Source organism: Columba livia, chromosome 3 (genome assembly GCF_036013475.1).
Source record: "Columba livia isolate bColLiv1 breed racing homer chromosome 3, bColLiv1.pat.W.v2, whole genome shotgun sequence".
Classification (NCBI taxonomy): Eukaryota; Metazoa; Chordata; class Aves; order Columbiformes; family Columbidae; genus Columba; species Columba livia.
In genome coordinates this window covers 79,591,189-79,614,528 of record NC_088604.1, presented here as the reverse complement: position 1 = coordinate 79,614,528, position 23,340 = coordinate 79,591,189, and the positions used below count along the sequence as shown (strand labels likewise).

General features: G+C 41.7%; 2 protein-coding genes and 1 long non-coding RNA gene across 12 annotated transcripts in view; 1 reads left to right on the top strand and 2 right to left on the bottom strand.

Moving 5' to 3' along the window:
* MTR (5-methyltetrahydrofolate-homocysteine methyltransferase) overlaps positions 1–3,037 on the bottom strand; it is a 51,061-nt gene extending 48,024 nt beyond the window's left edge. For 5 of the 9 annotated variants that reach the window (XR_010471500.1, XR_010471502.1, XR_010471501.1 and 2 more), the window contains exon 1: positions 2,529–2,689. Coding sequence is in view for 6 of the 9 variants with exons in the window: in XM_065057816.1 (XP_064913888.1) it covers positions 2,529–2,565 (37 nt within the window). In the remaining 3 variants the exon portion in view is untranslated. Of the gene's footprint in view, positions 1–2,528; positions 2,755–2,955 lie in introns of those variants that run through there. The other 4 variants (XM_065057814.1, XM_065057813.1, XM_065057812.1 and 1 more) reach the window with 4 other exon arrangements.
* Positions 1,955–14,244, top strand: LOC110363409 (uncharacterized). The gene is made up of 2 exons (XR_010471503.1): positions 1,955–2,274; positions 13,509–14,244. It is a non-coding gene; the product is annotated as an uncharacterized LOC110363409 (long non-coding RNA).
* A 1,230-nt stretch (positions 14,245–15,474) lies between these two features.
* ACTN2 (actinin alpha 2) overlaps positions 15,475–23,340 on the bottom strand; it is a 69,179-nt gene continuing 61,313 nt past the window's right edge. Inside the window, exons 19-22 of one of the 2 annotated variants that reach the window (XM_065057818.1) lie at positions 20,393–20,470; positions 19,212–19,277; positions 18,168–18,326; positions 15,475–16,797 (exon numbers count right to left, since the gene is read on the bottom strand). In XM_065057818.1, coding sequence (XP_064913890.1) covers positions 16,639–16,797; positions 18,168–18,326; positions 19,212–19,277; positions 20,393–20,470 — 462 coding nt within the window. In that variant the 3' untranslated portion in view covers positions 15,475–16,638. The remainder of the gene's footprint in view (positions 16,798–18,167; positions 18,327–19,211; positions 19,278–20,392; positions 20,471–23,340) is intronic. The other variant, XM_005508655.4, reaches the window with a different exon arrangement.

Here is a 23,340-nt window from a genome sequence, read left to right as displayed (position 1 = left end):
GTAAGTTTGCATAGCACACAAGGTGTCCCTTTGATACAGCTGTTCAACCCTATGGTCATTCTACCACTAACAATTATAAGCTTTGCCAAACTGTAACCTACCATTTTCACAATGTGGCAACTAAACAGCCCAGGAGATAAGGCAAGATGATGTTCCTTCATCTCGTTATCCTAACCCAACCCACAGACAGGCCATAAAAGCAGAACTGAAGGGATAAATGCATGTTCTTCACAAGAAACTGGACTTCAAAGTTTGCAGATTGCTTAAAAACACATTTTTCTGATGCCTGCAATGATTCTCAAAAGCTGGTGTTTTTATTATTTATGCACTTCTATTAAAAATTTATTCTTAGTATAAAATAGTCTGGCATACAAGTACTTGGAACAGAGTAAAGGATTACAAGTTGCTTCCAAAGCCTTTGATAAAGGATCAACCGAGCTGTGACAGTATTATGGTATTTTCATCATGTTAATGTGAAAGAACACAAATTGAAGAACTACAGGCACTTATAGGACCCTCTGTTTCCCAGGTTGACCAGGTACTGTACTAACAGGCAAAAGGACCACTCAACATCGCACATCCTCATTCAGCCAACCAGCACTGTCCTGCACCAGCTCCAAGCACAAGCTTCCCCATCATTCAAAGAATTATTGTGCAGCATGCAGAAATTACAATAGTAGATAGAAAGGATGCTCCTTCTACCAGCCTGCCACAGACATCTCATGACAACCTTAGCACTACTATTTAATTAATTAGCATTGCTGTTTAATTACCTAAATCTTCTTCTACTGGATGCCCTGTGGCATCATTAAGAGTTTCATGAACTATAGCAACAGATGGCAGACAGGTCCTCTAGAACAGTGGTCAGCAGCAGCCTATTGCTAAGTTATTTGTTACCCTGCCTATGCAAAGAAAGAAGCATTGGGTCTTAGCACTTCACCTTGGGTACCTATGTGCAGCTTGCTGACATCTTCCGTCCTAGCACTTGTCTTGAGAACCATTCAGGTCTTCCATAAAAGACAGACAGACACTTGTGTAGCCAATGCCTTTACAAAGTTAGCTTGAAAGGCAAACAACTACAAAAGTCACTTAAGTCCCAGAATAATAGAGAACACCTATTAGTTGCGTCTGCTCTCTCTGGCTAAACATGCAAATCCCAGGCTGAGAAAGCTTCCCATGTTACAACCAAAACTGTCCATCTCCCAACATTAAACTGTTCACAACAGATTATAAGATATTCATTACAAGCAGAAACCACAGGAAAACAAACTGGCCCCCAAACCAGCATGATCTCATTTTGTGGCATACCCTGCTGCTGAAAAGGTCTGGAGAAGCACTTAACTTCCTGACAAACTGCTCCCACACACAGGTCCTCTGCACCACTGCCAGACATACACACCATCACCCACTGACTTCTCTCTGTTCAGTAGGGCCCTGCAAGCACCCCTGGCATGCAATTTTTGCTTCCATCTAAGCAGAACTTTTCTCCAGCTGCTACCACTTCTCAAGCTGCTGTTGAAACACTCTCCCACGTTTCCTACTTCAGCCAAAGCCATTTGGTTCTGCAGCAGCTGGGTGGTCACTAGCGATGGCTTGACCCCAAACAGCGCAGGAGAAAGGGCTGGGCGGGTCAACATCATCTGGGTCAGAGGAACCTGGAAATATCTCAGACCACAGAAGCCCATCATGGAGTCGCACTGCACACAGCTCTGCAGTGAGGACTGGCAGCCTGTCCAAAAAGCTGAGGTATGCAAGTCCGGGCTGCAGTGCGGGCTCAGCAGCAGGCATTCCCTCAGACATGCTGGGGATCTTTGCACGTAGCAGCACCACTGAAAGCCGCCACTGACAGAACTGTCCATTTTAAAACACGGACAATGCTAATTAGCAGCTAATTTTACTCCCCCTCCTCTTCCGGCGACTTCTGTTTAACCCCCGAAATAGCACTTTTGGCTTTGAGCCCCGGAGCACACGCATTCCCCACCACCAAGCTACAGCCTCTCACGCAGTTGCGGTTTTTTATTTTTCTGGCCTAACTGCGTCGGACAGGGCGCCGCGGGTACCCAGCTACCTCGGCACCTCCAAGGGCTCCGGCAACAACCGCCCTTACTCCCACCGCCAACAACGCCGCACTCGCGGTCGGCGCGGCCCGTCTGACCGCACGCGGAGCCGCCACACGCGGCGGCTTCCAAAGCAGCCAAACGCTGCGAGTAACCGACGCCGCCGCAGGGGGCGACGGCACCGAGCCGCGAGCAGACGCCAGAGCCTGAGGTGAAGGTGAGCCCGCCGCCTGCTGCAGCAGGACCGCAGCTCCCGCCGCCCCTGCGTAGCCCGGCCGGCTGCTCCCGGGAGGGGGAAACGGCTCCCACGTCCCTCCATCTGGGGGTGGGCGGTAGCGGCCCCTGCCAGTTGCCACCAGCGCGGCACGTGGCACCGAGCCCCGCGCTGCCGCCCGGGGGGGGGCGGGGCACCATCTCCCTCACAGACCCGGTGCGCGCGCGCCCCCGCACCCCAGCGCTCGCGCCCGTTACCCGATGAGTCGGGGTCGCCCGGCCCCGTGGGCGCCATGTTGCCGGGACGTCACAGCCGCTGCGCGCCGCGGAGTCGGGGGGACTCGCGCGCAGCCCGCGAGGCGAGCGGGAGCGGCGGGGCTGCCGCGTCAAGCCCTGATGTGCGAGCTCCGCCCAGCGCGCGGGCAGTGCGCGCATGTTGCGGCCGTTGCTGCCGTTGGCCCGGGGACCGGCGCGGAGGTTGTGCCCCCGCCTCTCACAGCCACACACGCTGCCGAGGCTGCGGGCTCAGGTGGCTGCGCCTCAGCAGTGGGCAGCGCTCGGTTAGGCCCGGCTGGCGGCTGCCCGGGAGCCGGCTGCGCTGGGGTTGGCGCTTCTGGGGCGCGGCCGTGCCCGTTGAAGCCGATGGGAGCGGATCGGCAGCCGCAGTAGCGGGCTGAAAACTCACCTGAGGAGCTGGCTTGGTTTGCTTTCATTTTCGCGGCCTGAAGACGGCAGCTCTTAAGGCTGGATGGGGAAAGCAAAGCCTGTTCTTCTACCTACCTGTCCTGATGTTAAATGCTGATAGCGTTAGGTGCCCCTGTAGTTACTGTGCAAAACTTACGTGGCCAGGCTGGGCTAAAGAGAGTTGTCCCTTCATTGTGCGAAGATGGAGGGGAAAGTAAGTCTTTGAAATGCCAACACTTGTATTGGAATTAAAGACTAACTTATATAAACTGGAAATCAGACTTGCCAGTGATGTCTGTACGCACGTTACTGGCCTGGAAACAAGTTTATACTAAAGGAATCAAGCAAATTAAGGCATAGTTTACTTGACAGCTGAACAAAACCTGTCTTATTCAGACATAAGAGTTTCACCACTTTTCTATAGTCTATCATCATATGTCCTTTCAACTTCTTATCTGAGGGCTCATGTTTTAAAATAAATATATACTTGCCTGTTACAGCTGCAGAGCTGCCTCGCAAACATTACACAGCGAATGTTTGCTTGCCAAGAGTCAGAATAGCTCAGGGGAATAACGTCTACGCTCATTTAAAGTGTTAGTAATTCAAATGCCTGTAATAAACATGAGCAGCATTGTCATTTAAACTAGTTCAGTGTTCAAATATGAAAATAAAAAGCAAGTCTGTAAAATGCATTATTGTCCAGTCTTTCTTGCTTTCCTTGCCTGGTTCAATATCTTAAGCAAACAAAGCAAATACTGCAGGTGAAGATGCAGAGGTTCTATGTTAACAGGAACGAACTGAGTTCGCTTCCTCACTTCAGACCCCTGGGCCTCAGCTACATGCGGCAAAGCTAAAGAAAGCCTTCTATCAGCTAAGAGTATGTGTTGCTACATGTACCGTACATAATAACAGCTCCTGCATTTTTCCCAGAAGAATTTTAGGAGACTTAAAAGGAGTTAAACGCCATTAGTGTTGATGATTGCCGAAGGCTAAATGTTTACTCTTGAATTTTCTTTTGAGACACAAAAACAGTTGGTTACAAACCCTTTGAGTCCAACGCAATCTAGGAACTTTTATGATCAACTGTCACTTCAGTCAATGGTCACACAAGTACATATTAAAAAAGTAGCTTTATATTTAAATAACATATGTCTAATTTGCTTGAAAAGAAATACAGGCAGCTTACAAATCAGCTACATAGTAGTCCAGCCTCAGTTGCAGAGGTCATGCTCCAGTTTTGAATGCCAGGAGACATCCCTAGAGAGCAGACCTTGCCCCTCGGCAAACCACTGCAGTGGTCAGCATAAGCTCCCACTGCAAAAATGTGTCCCAACGTTCCAGTGTAAGATGCAGTGGTCTGAAAACCCATAAACTTTAAAAGCCTAACAACAGAAGTGGAATAAAATAAACAGAAGCAAAAGTCAGATACTCCCAGAGACTGGTTAATTTTATCACTTTTACACAGACTTTACATATATCACTTGACTTTCTACAACCTCCAACCTTTTTGTTATGGCACATAACACACTGAAAATTTGCTCTGGCAGCAATTCAGGTTAAAAAGCTCACTGTCTCCACAGTTGCTTTGTGGCGACAAATCTTTGTACCACAGCTCAGCACGTCCTTGTGTGCGCTGATGCAGTTGTTTGTGTAACTGTGCTGCAAAGTAGGTCAGTGGGGAAAAAAAAAAAAAAGGAAGCTGAAAATTTGAAGGTGCTTTTGAAAAGGATCATTTCACATATCCTATTTACTCTGCAGTTCTATAACCAGTTTGAACCAATTTGACTCTGTGTTGCCCTGAAAAGTCATTCCCAAATTCCAGCCTGTGCCATCCTCGTATTGGCACGCTCTCCCTTGTGTGCGTGCAAGCCCTTGAGCATAATTCTTCCTTAAAGGTCAGTTTTCAGAGAGAACATGTCCCTGGTCCAATTCGCTCGCAGCTGAACGGTCTCCAGAGCTGACGTAGGGGCAGCAGCAGGAAGAGGGGCCAGCAGCTGCCTGGCCTCACACTGTCTTCAGTCTGCTTGAGAAACTGGAGTTGTGCAGACAACGGAATGAGTGCAGCCAAGGCAAGATACACCCCAGAGGGTGAAGGGAAGAGGAATGAGTGGTTAAGGGTAGCAATGATCCAACCTGATCATCCGGAAAAGGAGTATTGACACAGAAATTCATCCTTAATAGATTTTGCAGTGTTAGGAAGTCTCGGGCCGCTTCTCTTGGTTTAGTTTCAGTGATGACAGTACTGCACAGCACTAAGAGTCCTGGTGCATGTCTTTATGCCAAAGCTGCCACACACCTGCAGTTACCAAGAGTTTTCAACTATTTCTTTGAGAAGCTCTAATACATGGTGTGTTTGCAGGAAACCTTCAAGGATTTGCAGTGAGCATGCCCTTAAGCTTGAAAAGTGCTTTTTCTTTGTCTTACGGAGTGTTGATCTTATTTTACTAAATTAGGCTATCGAAATGCTGTTCCCTCTCATACATTTAGAATAACACCAGGAGCAGCTTGGAGTTGCTGGAGCAGTGGAATAAAGGAAGGGAGAATGTAAATATGCTATCCTTCCCCTGTCTGAGAAACCTGACCGTAACGCTGTTGGGAATGAATCCTATTTAAACGTCTGCTGCAGACATAGTATCATTCTTGCAAACATCTATCATTATGCTGAGAATTCTGGTTTCTGAAGGTGGTTATAACTGACACTTCGGGGAAGCTAACATCTTCCTAACTGCAACAGGAATAAACTATAAATCCAAAACAATATTTTTACCAAAAAAAAAAAAAATTCTTAAGTCAGATAGCATTCTGGAATTTCAACTATATTTGAAGGCATTTTTAAGTTACCATTTTCCTCAGCTCCTCCTACAAGTAGCTAAACTCTCACAGACCTTTTAAAACAAGATAGTGTTTGAAGCAAAGAAAGCCACCTCCATATTTTCTTTTTCTTTTTTTTTTCTTTCCCCAGTGCAAGGGATCTGATTCATCAGTTCGTTATTGTATTTGCACACCTGTGCATTCAAATAGTATACTCATCTTATGCGTGTGTGAGATCAAATGCAGGGTTTTAGCATGCTCTTTTAGCTTTTGTGTGTGTGTTTTTGATAACTCCATAATATTCGTTACAAAAATGTTCCTTTCATTCCCATTTTTTCTGCCTTTATTCCTGAGGATGCAGTTTCCAATGGACTATTCACATGAGTAATCCTTATTTAAACAAGAACAGTGGGATTATTCATGTTACTAAAGAACAGCCATATTTCAGAGGGTTATATCCAAGCGAAGTATTCACAAGACCGTACAGAAGCCTGAAAGAGAAAACAGATCGATCTGATTTCAGAGCACAGCTCTTGACTCTCTGTTCTGTAAGGTTACTTACCACTTGTGCTACTTTGCTGCAGCTGGATTCTTGCTCTATTTTGAATAACTTACACTACTTGATTTTTTATTTTCAGAATTTCCTCTGTGCTTAAGAATTACAGTTTCAATTAATTTTCTAGCCTTTAGAGAGTGATTTTTTTTTTATTCAAATACAAATTATTTGTTCTATTTAAGTACAATTATGATGTTAACATTTCTATTCCAGAATTAAAATATTACTAGAAACCAAAAGAAAGCTGATTGTTTCCAGATCGATTCTAAGCACACTCCAAATGCCAAAATATCCTATTAAATGTATGCAACTTAGAGGAATATTAACAAATTTATTCTGCCTACCATAGGTAGTCCATTTTGGACTTCACTACTTTAAAAAAAGCCTGAAGTCTCCATCACAGTGAAATCAAACACACTAAAGTGAAGTGAATATAACTTCTTGCATCTCTTTAGAGAATCTGTGTTGATCACAAGGTATATAAACACCTGGAAGGGCTGAGAGGCAGGCAGGAAGAGACTGGGAATTTAATAAGGGATGTGGTCTTACTGTTTATACATAGTGCTGTGCGGGCGAACTGTGTCAACTGCTTTCAATTTATTACAGGCTTCATATGACTATGACATTTTGCAGCACTTTTAAAACCTTCAGTATGCACCTTTCAAGCATCTATATCAAATCCACAGAAGAGAGAGGAAGAACCCCGGCAGGCTTGCGGGCTGCCCCATGACAGCATGGGAACTGGGGAAGAAGGGCCAGGTCACATGCAGTTAAATGCACCATGAAAAACCTGCCCAACATAGAGCTCGGTGAGTTAGAAAGCCTTTTGCCATGGATGTGCATGATATTCTCAGCTTCTTTCTCTCAATTATCATGTCCTGGTGATATCTGAGCTGCGCTGCCTCTGCCCAGGGCAGGACAGCATCTGCCCTGGATCAGTCTGGACTTGTTATGGAAACAGGTTTCTGAAGGCATCTCCTATTCTCTTACTTCTGGCAGGGCTTCTTGCCATGTAGTCAGATATCCACAAGCTGCAGGGCTAGGGCAAGCCACTTATGAAGCTCTCCATTCAGCAGACAGTGCCTCAAAAATCAGTCAAGGCTGCAAGGCTCACCCAATGACGGAGAACTGGAAGGTCTTGGTGACAGAGTAGGTGTGAGGGTGATGGCAAGGCAGCAGTCCTACAGTACCCAGATAAGAAGAGCTTGTCCAGTGATGCTACCAGCTTCAGCCCACAGTCCATACAATCCATAGCTATGAGACAGGGCCAAGGTCAAGGCAGAAAGCCTTGTAGACATTTTATACATACAACATAAGCTCAAGCAAGGAGTGAGGATGATGGTCATAGTTAAATGCATCTCCATGGCTAATAGGTGGGAGGTGGAGGGATGGAGGTCTGATATGTAGCTGTTGAGGGCAACTAGAGCCTCCTGGTATTCTTAGGGCCTTGCCAGTAGATAGACTAGCTTGGAGATACAAACACCAGAAGTTGAGTGGGACTACCAGAGACAAGCCTTAGGCATATGTTTGCTGTCTGTGCACTATCAATGAGATCACACTCAACCTGGCAAGCATGTCAGTTTGTGTTCAACACAGCTTGAGATGAATGAAAATGTGTCTAATAAGGAGGATTGTAGAAAGGTTTGGCCAACTTGGAAAGGTGGACAACGTGAGAAATAGAGACATAGCCAAGTAAGGCAGCCATCTGCATCGTGGTAGTGCAGATATAGCACACCAGGGCAGAGAAAAGGGACATGCACAGGTCACATGATGTGTGAGTGGCAATCGAGCGATTCAAGCAGTGCTGCCCGCTGTCAGTCATGACTCCATTCCAGGGAGTACATAACCTCATTAATATAACTGTCTTCATTGAACATTGAACCTTTTAAGATTTTCTGCAAGGGCAGAGGGAATCCTGTGTCAAATACCCTGAAATACCCTTTCTCTGACACATACAAAAAATCCTACGTGTTATCAACTGTCTGTTAGAAAAGCATGTTTTATAGGAAATTCTCTCTTTCTGTTAAAGGACTTTGAAACTGCACAGTTCATTCAAGTTGTTTTAAAGTCTAACCTGCTCTGTTTCAACCCTTTGTGAAAACTCCTGATGATCACAGATACAGCCTTTTCTACAGGCAGTCACAAACTCCTCGTTATTCAAAGTGGTTTGAGCAGTGGTGTCCCCTCTTGTGTGTTCAGTTCATTCTAGGTAGGAGAGCAGAAACGGGAGCAGGAAGGATAGGAGCAAGGAGACAAGGGCCAAGGATCTGAGTCCCAGACATGAGCTAGAAAACAAATTTAGGGAACCAGTTCCAGAAATATTAATCCTTCTAGAGAAGTGCTTTTGCTGGAAATACTAACTGTGAATAACAAAAATGTTTTTCAAATCAAAATATGAAATGGAGTAAATATCTAAGTGGTATAATATTATAAACTCAACAGAGAGAAAATAACCTTAGTGCTGAAAGTCTTCTAGATCTTAAGATAGGAAGAAATACTCACAGGTGGTGTTGGTTCTGAATCTTGTCCAAGCTTCAGAAATTAAACTGTGAGAAAGAAGAAGCCTTTTGCATCTGTAAGAAGTAACAGCAGCATGAAGAAGAGACACTGACAGGGAACACTGCTCTAGGGCAGAGCCCTTCTTTTGTTGTCAGTAATATAAATTTACATTAAAACAAACATGCCCAGAGTTTACTTTGTCACCCTAAAGACCTAATATTTCCACCTGTGGTTACTCATACCAGCCAAGTCTTATTCTTTGGCTAGTTTTTAACACGGAAGTGAAAAGTTTCTTCTGTAGCCCATAGTCTACAATCATTCCCTTTGACCTGTGTTTTTCTAGACATCTCTTTTTGTCTTGTCAAAGTGAAAGACTTACTTTTGGTCCTTAACACTTGTAAAGCCTAAAACATGTTGAGCAGTCTAAGACCTCCAGACAAGTCCTCAGAAGTCCCTATTAGCATTACTGCATCCCATCTAGCATTTTTTGAGTACATTTCCCAACTGTTCCTTAGATTAGGAGCGGTCTTTATACATGGCCTTCATCTAATAGTCTCTGTCAGTGGCTTGAGCTCATGGGTCCCATCAGAAGGCTGCAAGAGAAAGTAGATTGGAGAGTGCCCAGAGTCTCCCTGTATATTCTGGCATACAAAAATACTCTGTATTACTCTCCACTTTCCTTCTCTCCTAGCTGCACTTGTACATGCATGCAGGACAGGTACTTTGGAAGCTGGAAAAGCTACCAGGAGGGTATGAAGAGGGCCTGGGCTGGGGGGCAGGTTAATCAGGCCTAGTGCTCCTCTTCTCTCTTTGCTGTGTAGAGCTAAACTCACTTCAGGCACCTGGATTTTTATGCTAGAAAGTGCTGGTCAAATAATCTTCATTTTCCATGTGGTACACAAATGTCTTTCCATATACAGCTGGTGCTGAAGAGGCAGACTATTGTTCCTGTTTATTGAAGGGTCTAATAAGTACTCCAGGAGTAGCAGGTAAAGCTAAAAATAGTAAATAAAAGCAAAGAGAATAATACTTTTTTATTGCCTTAGTACAAATCAAGAATAACTACATTCTGATCAAGTTGAAATAAAGTGTGTCCCGTCAAAATCCAATTCAAGGGAGCCCCGGGATCATTAAATTAGATTTAAGTTAACATCTCCAGTCAGGAGATGTCCCCTTTAGGGACAGCTGTTAGAAGTGGGAAAAGGGCAATCACAGAAAGAGGCTAGTGACAGGGCTTGAAGGGAAAGTCATCTGAGAAGAGACAGTGACACTCGCAGGAAGGGAGATGCTTCCTCAGAAGAGGCAAATGAGTGGCCTCTGCTGAAGGCAATCCTGGCAGCAAATAAATGCTTCAGTTCGGTGCCATAGTTATAAAAAGGGTTAATGCCTCTGAGCTTGGCATTGCTGTAAGGAGCTGTTCCAAAAGGACTTTGGCAGAATATTCATTCCACTGTAGCTCTCCCAGTTGTCCTCTGCAAATAAAGCCAACTTGGCCATCTGGGTTCTTGGTCTGGCTTGAAGAAACAATGAGTCTTACGAAAAATCTTCCCAAGCTCCCAGAAGAGGAAGAGTGGCTGGGAGGTCAGCTGGGGACAATAATAAATTAATGTTTTCCATTCTTATTGCCAAAATAAAATGAAAAATCCAGTTATTCATTTTTGATGGAAGGAAGGGTTTTGTACTAGCATAATCAAAAATATTTAATTTGGAGTGCTATTAGGCCAGTCTTCTTAAGTTTAGGTGGCTGACAGAAATGTATGTATTTTTAAGGAGGAGAATGAAAAGTGTTAAAAAAAGTGTTGTCTTTTTTATATAAAGTTTACACTTGTGTTTTTGCCATAAGCATAATTTCAGCTTCTTACATGTGCATATGCAACTATATTCAAATGAAAAATGGGGAAAAGATGACATATAATACAATGGCTAAAGAATGTAATCATACTTGTACATTTTTGTTTGCGTATCAAAATATGAACATTTCAGCCCCTTCTTCCACAAGTCACTTCAGATAATGACAGTTATTATTTCTGAGTTGTGGAAGCATTTGCTGGACAGTAGAGTTGCTTGCCAACTCGCTGTGGCAAATCAGGCTTTGTCACTTCCACTTAGCAAATAACAAAGCTAAAAGTTAGAACTGTCATGGAGTGTTGTCCCTAGACAATGCACAGAAAACAGCAAGATCGTTATTCAGCATGATGCACAATATTACCCTCTGTGCCTTCGGTTTAATCACAATGTCAGTAGACAGGACCTCAGGGGTGTAGTGTCTGACAGCATCGGATCTGCCGTACGTATTCATCATGCTCACCCAGGCATCCACTAAACATTACCGATTTTCATTTAAATAATCAGGTTTGCTAAAGAGTTTATTAAAGTTATGACTGGGATCTCTGGAGGTTTTATTTCATGGGAGGTAGGATTTCCTTTTCCTTGGCTGGCCTGCATTTTGCAAGCATCCTTCAGAAAGATGGCATCATGGCCATATGAGGAAAACAGGATTATAAATTCTGGCAGGTTAAGTGTAAACAGGTAATAAGGGAAATCAAAAAGTCTTTGAGGAACAGTTTGCAAATGATAAAAGAACAAACAGCAAACCTTTTTTTCAAGCATATCCAATAGCCTGCTGGAGAGAATTTCTAGAAAGAGTAGGTCCCACTGAGAGAAATACAAAAAGCAGTTGGAAAAGATACTACTTTAGCAGAAAAGCATGGTAAGTTTTTGGCATCAGTGCACAGTGTTCCACAAGTTCCTGACCCACAAATTAGTGGTGGCTTGGAGACTCTTCTGGGCATATGTTGCCACATGCTGCCTCACATTTACACTTTTCCACTGTGCCTACTACTGGGAACTGTCAGAGCCAGAATACAGGCCTGAACAAGATGTTTGATGTAGCCACCCTATGTTTTTCTGTGTTTTGTTTGAATTATATTAATTTGGTGCGCCTATATTCACAGTTCAGTCCCAATCGAGGCATGACTTCTTAGAAACTTACACAAACATTTCTTTTCCTTCACTCTGGAGAGCAGACTAGCTAAGCCTGAAACCAGCCACTCTGTGTTTGTGGTCTGCCACTGGAGCTCTTCTGGACCTCAGCTTCTCATACCAGTAGCCATAACGCAGCTGGAAGGCTCCAGCCCAGGAGAGCCCATATGATCACAGCTCCTCCTGAGGAATTTGGGCCAAATAGAACAACCAGTAGTAAGTAGATGAGGGATGGATGCGTGTTAGAAAAGCCTCAGGACATTTATTCCCTCAGGACATGTATCCAGTGTATTTGATTTCCAAGTAATTTAAGCAATATGCTCATAATCAGATTTGTGCAAAGCAGTATCACGAATGCTAATGAAGCTTCCCGAAACCTAGAAAACTGGTAGATGAATTCCTTTGAAACTTGGAATGTGAAATCCTAGTCAAGCTTACATACAAAAAATTCTGGGCTTGTCATTTAATGTAGCACACTTACATTATGAGAGAAATGACTGGTATTGCTAGTACTGGCTCCAGGTTTGTTGCCTACACATAAATGTTCTTTTGTTGAGAACAGTAAAGGATTTCCAGTGAAAGTGCATGGTTGGGTCCCTAATTCCACAGTTACACAGTCACTTGAAGGTAAATACAGGCTGCTGTTAGAAGGGATAATCTATTGTTCTTAGCACCCTGGATACTTATTCCCAGCCAACATGGAAACCAGACAAAGGAACTGTTCTATTTGTATTATAAATTAATGGGATAATGGAAAAAGTGGGAATAAACTTGTCCTTTGTGGTGTCAGCCCGTACCTTGGCTTACAATTAGAAAGGAATTACACATTGAAAAAAAGAGACTAATATAAAATAAAACCCACCTTGGAACAGTCAGTTTTCCTATATAAAAATATTTAGTCTGAAACAAGCAGAATCTCACCTGAACATAAGAACAACTGTAGCGCAGACTTTCCCCCAGTGACACAGCTCCTTAGGGAAAATGCCCTCTGAACACAAGCAGGAGGCAGACTGATGCACAAGCAGGTAAGTGCACAGGTTGTTAACCATAAAACCTGGGGAAAAGGGACATGGGGAACGGACAGGTAGTTCAGTTTTTCTGAAACCTGATCCGTATTTACCAAGAGAAATAAAACAACTTAGTGAGGTGGAAACAACACTAGCAGTGGTCATACTGTATAATTATAGTAGTTGTTGCATATTTGAGCTTTTTTGGCATCTCAGAGGATGTTGGGATGTTTTGTGATTCTGAGAAGAGGTTTCGGGGTGCTTTTTGTGTAATGCACTGAAATGTTCCCCCCTCAACAGCACCATCTCCTCTAGTGCTCTGTCTCCAGAAGTAGGAAAGATTTTTCAGACATAAATCTTAATATAATACAATAATTCAAAGACTGCTGAGAAGTTTTCCCTGGTAAGGTCAGGAATCTGAAGCACAGGCGAATTGTGCTAAACTTTCACTGTGCTAAACTTACAGCTGCTTTAATGTCATTTTCTAGTGTAACACAAGTGGAGAGCCAGATCTAAGAATTTTTACTTTGTTCTCAAGATATGATGCAGCATGCTTTCTTGTTTGACTTAGCTGATCCTTCTTTCTAAGTCATTTTCACACTGATTATTCCCTGTTTTTTTGGTGTATATCAGACTTTCACTGACTTTGTTCATTGTTTCTCTTGAAGAATGACCTCACTCTTGTTCCTCTCTTAAAAGTCTAGAACTCCATATGCCACCAAGAGGCACAGTTCCACTGAAGAAGATGAGGACCAAGGACTTGGATTTGGCAAAATAAAGTGATGAATGTTCTTCAAAGAAGTGTCACCTCTTATCTAAGTATTATTTTCTCATCTAAATATTAGTGAAACTGTTTGTAGAAGCACACCAAAAAATACTGACATGATTACTGATGCATGCTCCTAAGTGCCTGTTCATATATTAGCAACAATCCATTACTTCCTTAACAGAATTACTCTCAACCACAAGCCATTTAAGTCAAAAAAGGAAACTGCTTACCATCCAAATCCAGCTGCTAGCAGGAGCTATTTTCCTCCTTCATTGAGACCACTTGTGTCTGGGATAACCTCTACGGACACTAGGAACAACATGCGTAAAGGCAAGTGGTCCCCTCCAAGAAGTGGGCAAACTGAACAACAGGATGTTCTGATGAAAATACATGCTGCTAGGAGTGGCTCTCGTGCACACCTTTTGTGGCCAGCAGGTGAGAAAAGAATCAGTTCTGGAAACTATATGATGAAAGGAAGTATGAAGGCAGCGCAGAGCTGACAACACTGTTTTCTGCATGCATCAGCACCTTTCTGAAGATCACTGACGGAAAAAATTACTACAACATCAGGATTATCTTGGCAGGAAGTTTTCAAAGAACTGCTGTATCCATGTAAAGTCACAGAAGACATCTGTATTACAGTCATTAAAGCAACTTCAAACCTTATTGTCTTTTTTAATTCTAATTTATTCTATAGCCTTCATTCACATGATCATCAAAATATGGTACCTTCACCTACTGAACCTTGATGGGCATATACATTACCTTGGGCTCAGTTATGGCATGGTTTCTTTTATTGTACTTTGCTGCCAGAATGGTACAGACAGAAAATGCCACTGAAAGCATCAATTCCCAGTGTGAATGGAGTGATTCTACAAAAAATATAGATGCCGGCTGCTAAAAATGGAGCCCTAGAGGAGAAGAAAATCCATCAAACCCATTGACCTGGAGCTTGACCACTGAATATTTTAAAAACCTTGAATTTTACCCACTTCAGGATAAAATAACACTGTTTACTTATTTAATTTAGATTTTGGGTTTGTGTCATGTTTGGAAGCTCAATGGTTTATTCTCCCGGTTTCATTAAATGGTAACAATGAGAGATACACAGATTTATTTTCTAAAAGGATTCAGCCTGCCCAGCAGCCATTTACCTGGAAGTGCCATTGCTTTAAGGCAGAGCTTCCTGACATAGTTTGTACAGGGACTGTCATTGCAAAAATAGACACGGCATTGCACCATGTCAGGATCAGCGGTGGCGGCAGCAGCTGTGTGCAAGGCTGCACATGCGCTGTACATGTGATTCTAGCCCTAGTATTTCTCCAGGTCCTCTGCTGGCCTTTATACACAAGGTGGAGGAGGAAGAGGTACTGGGTCATTGTCTGTCTCCTCTGGGATTGTTTTGAGACTGCTCACCCCCATGCACCTCACCGGCAGGATGTCTGCTTTAGGACTGAAACCACACATGGATTTTTTAATGCTTCCCATTCAGAGACTTCAAAGCAAAGGCCAGTGAAAGCATCACTGCACACCTAACATCTGATTTTTTGCACGAGGAAAAAGAAAGATACAGAAATATTAAGGCCAACATCCCCAAAAGCATTAGTGCCTAAGTCTCAATGAAATTGACATAAGCTATGAGTCTAGTAAGCTATGGACATCTGTGCTCAGGTGACTTAAATGGAAAGTCTGACCAACTCATTCTGAGCTCCATCTCCCTTCATGGGGCTGAACGTGTCCCTACAGCACGTAGCGCCTGTAGCTCATGCAAACATAGTGTATAGAAATGCATGACATACTTGTTTGAACTTTTAGCAGACTGAAACCTTTAATGTTCAGAAATGTTTCCGTTTCTTAAGAGGGAAACACTAGATGATTGCCAATGAAAGAGTCTCGTAAGGTTTTGAAAAGCAGACTTTATTTAATAGGCACATCATTGCTTTAATAGCACTGGGCTGCACAGCTTACTGCACCATTTGTAAATGGCTTTGTTTGATTACATTGCATTTCCTCAGTGTCGGTAGGATTCAAGTAAAAAAGTTACTGCTTTTACTTCTCTATCATTTCTCAAGATGGAAAAGAAAACAGTAAAACAACTAGTGCACAGGAGCATAATAAAGACAGAACTGCCTCTGATCCAGTAGAAGTCAAGACAAACTGAGCACTGAACAGTTAAAGCTGCAAGACAACCACACTACGTTTGCTCAGATGGGTTTTTCCATTGTGCAGGATAGAGATGAATGTTGCCCACTAATACAACAAGGGACTGGCTTTCTTATATGAGAAACAAAGACTGTCCAACACAGACAAGAATGAGGGCTTCAAAACAGCTCCCATGAAATTAGTTTTCTTATTATTTCTAGTTATAAAAGTTGTACTTACTCAGCTGTAAAAGTTAAAGGCTTAAAAGAAAAGTACTGCTTATAGAACTCTAAACCTGCAATTTAATCAGCTTTTCACCTTCCCCCCTATATTACAGTTCTTCATGATAAGAGAAAACTGTCTTTAAGAGACAAAACCACAGCATTTTGGATTATTTTTGTAATCGAGTAGTTTACTTGGTTGATACATTTCTTCCCTGAAAAACTGCATTTTAAAATTTTATTAAATTCCACCAATAAAAGCATACAAAACCAGAAGTCATTAGAGGAAAATAATATTGCTCTACGAAAGAAAAAAGCATGACTTCTAACATAGTTTTATGAACATTGTAAAAGAAGCACATATGGCATTGAAATATTTTGAAAATGGAGAAGTATTTCAGAATTCTTAGGTTTTACACTCTCTTTTCTGTATTGATATTTTTTTATATCTTGCAATTTTCTTAATATATGCTAGCATTGTATAGGACAGACAACCTAAAACCAACAATGCAGAGATCTAGCGTGCTGCACACTTTAATATACACTAGTTACTTTAGTTACTAGCACTTTATGCTGACAGTACCTACTGTATTTGTAAAACTCATTTTTAAATCAGCTTGTCAAAGCTTTTGAGAAGCAATCTGGGCAATGAGGTGGGTATTTTTAGTATCTACCGTGAATACAGCCAATTACAGAATCAGAGGTCACTCTCTCCATACAGTGCTGACGAAAAAGAGGTGTAATCCAGAGCCCCAGGAACAGACCCTGGGCCCGTGTATGGAGGCATTCTCTTGATGCAGTACTCAGCCTGCTCAGGAGGCAGCTCTCGACGTAACTCATCGGCCAGGATATAAGGCTGTGAGGGGGGAAAGGATTAAGAAATTCAGTATGTATTATTCAAAGACAACAAAATATATGTATTTTCTGTAGCTGTGACTAATAAACTCAGATACTCTGCCTATTTTCTTATGACAAAATATTTTCCTCGGTAAATTCCATCCCTAACAATGAGTTGAAGGGGACAATGCCACCAACAAATTCATTAGGTCGAAGTCCAGTCTCAGAATATGTGACTGTGTATGTTAGCTACTGAGCACTGTGCAGCCATGTGTAGACTGTTAGTGATACAGCTCACCTATGGCCAGCGAGACAGTGTCTACAGTGCACTGCTGCCCCTTCTGCAGTGACAGGACAGACACATTTTCAGTTAGATCCTGTTAGTTTCAAGGTCCTAATATATTTGTAATGGAACATGCATTATTGCTTTTAATGGTTTGCATTTATGATATGAAGTATACCGTCTGTTAACAGACTTGATATTATTTAAAATAGCAATGTAATGAAAACCATTTATTCTTGAGACCTGGGCTTTCACCTTCCACATGAATTCCCATTAAAAACATGTCAGGAATTCAAAATGGGCTCCACAGTAAATGAGATCACAAAATCAATACAAACAGCCAGAATGAGAAAATCAATAGAGCGAGCTTGGGCAAATAGACCTGTACTGCTGTGATCTCTCCTTTCTCCATAGCACAGGATTGGTTTCCTGGCAGCACTGTTTATGGCATTGACTCCTCCAGAAATTCTTGAGTTGCTATTATTCTCTTTTTCATCTTTATACAGCACTCACTCGCCAGTGGATCTGGCTATGAGGAGGAAAGGATGCCAAATTGAGGAGCTTCCCCAGGTACCCAGTAACAAGAGGAGGTCTCCTCCTCTTGCTCCTTCTATGATAGGGATACATCACATTGCATTGCCGTGTTGAATGAGCTGTCAGGTCACAACCCAGCTTGCAATTAAGTGTAGACTTGTGCAACTGCCCAGGCCATGTTCCAGAGGGCCAAACTCTGCATTGAAACATCCAGACAACAGCATGAAAGGCAGAATGACTTCCCCTCTAATCAAGGCTGTTGTGTGGAAATAATTTGATGTACAATTTATCCATTATACAGACAAACTGTCTAAGCCTTGTCTAAGATGTCTAATTTTATGTTGGCTCTTTGTGATACTAGGGTAAACAGACCAAGCCTTGAATTCTGCACCCATTTCAGCTAAGAGTTGTGGTTCCAAACAAGAAGAAAATGCAAGTACTTTCTCTGAAGTCTTACAAACTGAAAACAAAGCTTCACTGTTACTACTAAGAGGCTTGTATAAGACTTTCAGCAAAGAAGGGCTAAACAGGAGAGCTACTGAATCCTTACACCCAGCAGCACGATGACTGACCTTATCCGAAGCCAGGATTCTGAAGGAAGCTATCACTTGCTCAGCCGTGTCTGTGTCTGCCGTTTCTCTGGTCATGAAGTCAATGAAGGACTGGAAAGTGACAGTTCCTTGCCCATTGGGGTCAACCAGAGACATGATTCGGGCAAACTCAGCTTCACCCTTTCACAGAATCCGAAACACAAAAAATGGTCACCATAATATCAATCACCAACAGCCTGTGTCTCTCATGAACCAGCAGGACCAGTGTTTAAAAAGTCTTTAAAGCATCTTCCTGACTTCAGAACATAAATGTCAGAGTCCATGAAATCTGGGAACTTAAATGCCCAGCCCCCTTTTGTAGAAAGGACTCAGTGCTTTTGAAAAATGTCCTAAATATATAGTATGTATCTTTCAATTGACTTCCTGCAACTTTCTCCCACTTCCACCCTCCGTCAATGCCTGTTTTACTTGTTTTAACTTAACACTTCATTAGCCACCCCATCCTAAAACCATTGTAATTTAGATACCACACAGGCAGGTGAAACAACAGCCCAAGAAGCAGTGTACTTGTAGACCCACTGAACTAAAAAGGGAAATAATTCTGAAAGTTTCATGCCAAATATAGGACAGTTCAACTAAGACTAATCCTTTTTTCTACAAAAAAGGGTGAATTTGAGGGGTCAGTTCTTTAGAATAAATAAGTGAAGCAAATGCAACCCCCAGGGCTAGTTTATGAGACTTAAACAGCATCAAACTCATGCAGATAAAAAAGGAGAAAGAAAAAACAAATCATTTGATAACTGTTAATTTCAACTTTTAAAATTTCCTTAATTCAAAGAGCAATGCAGCAGACCATAGAATATGTCTTTCAAGTGTTCAGTTTTACTTTTAACTTCCTTTTTAACCATTTGAAAATAGAGAAAAAGCAAAGAAAAAATAAACTAGTATCTCTAGTGCAAATTATATTATTAGTATTCTCTCAATTTAAATAAGCTTTAGTGTTGCTATGGTTAATGTTATAAGCTATAAGCAGAATCATTTGCCATTGTTTCTTAAAATTCATACCAAATCATAACCCATTGAAATTAAGCAAGCTCTGAAATCATCGTGGTCCATCAATCCATTCTTCCTCTATTGACCAAAACAATGTAAGGAATATGGAATGGAAGGTTTGAAGAATCCAAGGTGATTTCCAAGGAGATGACGAGTTTTGACCATATTGGATCCAGTGTATGAACAGTATTCATTGATATTGCCCAAGCGGGTAACCAGAATCATCATCAGTTTTAAAGGAGGAAGAAGTAACTAACATATTACACACACAAAACAGACATTTTCACCATGAAAAGTAAAATCAGGGGAGTGATAAGGGAGAGGAGGAGGTGAAAGAGACAAGAATACAGAGAACACAAACAGAGAAGACAAAGAGAAGGGCAAGGAGAAAACTTTGTTATTGAACCAGTCAAACTCAGGAGATGCACAAGCTCCCTCCCTGATATGAAGTGTCTTTGAAAGGTTCTGCATGGGCTGCTGTAGTGACTTAAAGTATAGTTTAAAATAGTCTGAAAATAGTGTATCACTGACTATTTCAAATATTCCAAGGCTAAGGTATGTACACTGTGAGAGCTGTCTGCTGACATATGGGAAAAAAGTACAGGGCTTTTCCTTCTGACTGCAGGCTGTCAAGACCTGGACTACAGCAGAGAGATGCGCATACTGGCTTAAAGGATGAGACTTGCAAGTCTTAGAAGGAGGTCAGTTGAAGACCTTGTTTAAAAGGCGGTTGCTCATTTTCCAGGCAATAATGTATCTGTGGCATTCCTTGCTCAGAGCTGAGTAAACATTAAATGGCATGATAGTAAAAAGGTAAATAAACTTTTCCTCTGTGTTGTGAGATAATGTAGGGGTTTGGAGAGCATTGTGTCATCCTATATCAGTAGAGAGCTTGTGTTGAGTCCAAGGAAATGAAAATTAGCAAGAGTGCAAGAAGCATAGGGGCTCCCTATAGATATTTAGTCCAAATAAAACTTCTCAAACCATGTAAAAGAAACAACCTGACAAATCTTTGAAAAACGCATATAAAAATATGGTTCCAAGGGATGCTGACAGTCCATCTAATCCAGTTGTCTTCCCAGCGGCAGGATATTTTCAAAGCCTGACCAATACCTTGGAGTGTAAACCCACAGTCTCTTTGGCTATTATTATATTGGTCTATCTGAAAACAGAACAATATCAGTTTCCTCTACCTGCCAGTCATTTCCAACCTGTCCTAGACTGATGAGGCAGGCTTTAAATTCATCAGAGTGTAGATTGTCAGATTCATCCTAGCATCCCATCACACGTCATGCATTTTGGAAGGTGAAAGAAAGAAAAATCAAAGATCAGGTTAGTTAAGAACATTCTACTCTTGTATTAAGAACCATGTTTTTATAGAACTTCATGGAAATGTAATGTCAACATCATATTACAATGAGTTACCTAAAAATGTACAACTTTTGCAGTTTCATGCTTTCGGTTTTTGTAGTGGAAAAAGGTGCTTAACTACAGAGTCAAAACTGTGCTTCCTCTCGAGGTGTTCTTTTAACATTTTTGCTAATAAGGCAGCTTACATTCTGTTGAACTGCCATTTGCTTCCTTCATTTTCTATTGTCATACAGTATATGTGAGATGTAGTAAAAAGATCACTGAACCTGGGCAGAAAGTTTTTCCCCTCTGAATTACTGTTACTTCACTCTTGATCTGATAACATTATTTAACAACAGAATATGCATACCCCAAAAGAGAGGAGAAGCACAAAACAATTTATTTCTCGTCTAGATCCAAAATAAATGTATAACTGACATAACTTGGGTTTCAGTTATGTGTCTTCTTCAATAATCTATACAGCAAGGTTTTGCTTTGAAAACTGATTTTTAAAAAGCCCCAATGAATTCCAGGTTAAATCGCTTCTAGTAACACCATATCAAACTGGATCATTGTTTTGAACCAATATTATTTTCCATTTTGCAGGTCAAGAGATTCATACTAAGTTCTTAACAACAACCTTTTTTCCTGTTCATACTAAATGTGTCCTATCAGAGGTGTCCTTCAGATTGAGTCAACATGTATACAATTAAAGATATGTTCCAAAATGGAAAATTATTACCCATATTGATTTTACAGACTGACACTTTGGAGAAGATCCAAGGTTGTCTATCTGCTACATATTTGCCTGCTGGATGAATAATTTATTTTTTAAATTTTCTAGATAATTATGCATAATTAAAATTACAGGAGTTTTAACAAATGCACTGGGTTTATTTAATATATTAAAAGGATGAAGTGGTGCTTTACTAAGTTCATCACTCCATGCATTTTTGATATTTCAAGCTGTTATTATATTAACTCCCACTGCATCAGCCTCCACCAGTTCCATAAAGGGAAGATGAAAAATAACAGTGAGCAGTCTATGATGAGAGATAAAGCAAAGCTGCAAATCTGGAGCAGCATTTAGTTAAAAGCCATAATCACAGTGAAGTTTTTTCCTTTAGCATCTCTATTTTATAGGATAATTCCTGTTATAAGGCACTAAAAAGTATTTACTTTATTATTCTGAAAATGTTAATCTAAGTCTGGCTTGAAACTCTCCAAAACCACCCTGGAGACAGCATATGGCAGGTCACACCAGGAGTAAAGTCAGCTCATTTTACCGTCTGTCTAAAACCAAAGATATTACTGTGTGACTGCAAACAAAAAGATATAAAAATGGCACCTAAGAGCCAAATCCTGTCCCTCCTCCTCTATCTGGTGTTGGTAGAGGGCTATTAGCTATGTGACCACACCAGGGGCTGTGTGATCAGTATGTGCATGAGCTCCCTAACCACTACACCCGGCAGCGGCAGTCGTGCAACAGGTAGCAAAGGGCAGATGGGAGAAAGACCAGCACATCTACCAAGAAAACATTTTCTTTAGGAGATGAGTGCAATGGGTGTGCTGGAGCTCATCACCATCATCTGGTGAAGTGGGACTCCCCACTGAGGGTCCAAGCAGTTGTGCTATGTGCTATAACAGGTTCTTACATTCTCATAGTGATTTTTTAAAATTTGCATCATATATGGCCTAAAACGGCATCTTTGCAGTATATCAGAGTTCCATGGGACACAATTGTATTTTGCAATTAATGCATGGATCAAGCCCAAGCAAGGGCTTGGGAAATGGTTCTTTGTATTTATTTGTGTTGTTTGCAGACCAACATTAAGCACTGAAATTAGTTTTTTAAAGTATATAAATAACTTTGCCTTGTTAATCTCTTCCTGCCAATACAAAGTAAAACACTGAAATACCTTTCCATGTTTCATTATTAGTCCCCAGAAACCTTTTCCTTTTCCCTCGTGATTCATATGTGGCCTTGTAAAATAAATGAGGTTCTCAGTCAAAGCAATACATTCTTAAAGACGTCCTTGAGTTTCCTGAATGTTAATTGACCTGCACAAGCCTGATCATGTGCTTTCTTTAACAGGGAGCTGTTGTTTTTCTGTTAGTAAAATATAGGTGGTATGATGCTATTGCTCTGCATGCAGAGCTCTTACTTAAAATCTGTAGTTTGCACAAAAATTGATAGCAGAATATATTAACAGCCATTAAGATATTACAGGCAGAGCAGCTGCAAATCTTTTACCACATACTTCACAATCTTATTTAGAATTTACTAAATATACTGAATCTGAAAAAGGAATCCTTGCATAAAAAGACTTCAAAACCAGTGACTGACAACACATTTGTGTTGGTGTCCCAGTTTGTCTGCATACCATAGTTGAGCTATGCACCATTTCAAACAGTTCTAAACTGCTTTTGTGATTCAGACATTGTGTCCCACTTTCTCTTTTATTTTTTTTTCCTTCCCTCTGTGCCATCACATTAAGGAAGGAAATATACCAGCACTGCTAAAGATTTATATTTATACCTACAACTAGACTGTGCCTTCAGGCGCAGCCTCCAGCAAGGAGTAGTGTGCAAGCAGCAGCACCCTCAGGAATAACCTTTGGGGTACCAGTGCGTGTACGTGGCCAGCTGTGCCCCACTTGCCCCGAGGGAGATGCAGCATCTTCACCACACGCCTTGTCACGCTTGCTGTGCTAGCACATCTCTGCTGGTGGATGCACTGAAAGAAACACAACTCTTCCTGCCCTTGTAATTGTTATTTGCATGGTGCCCA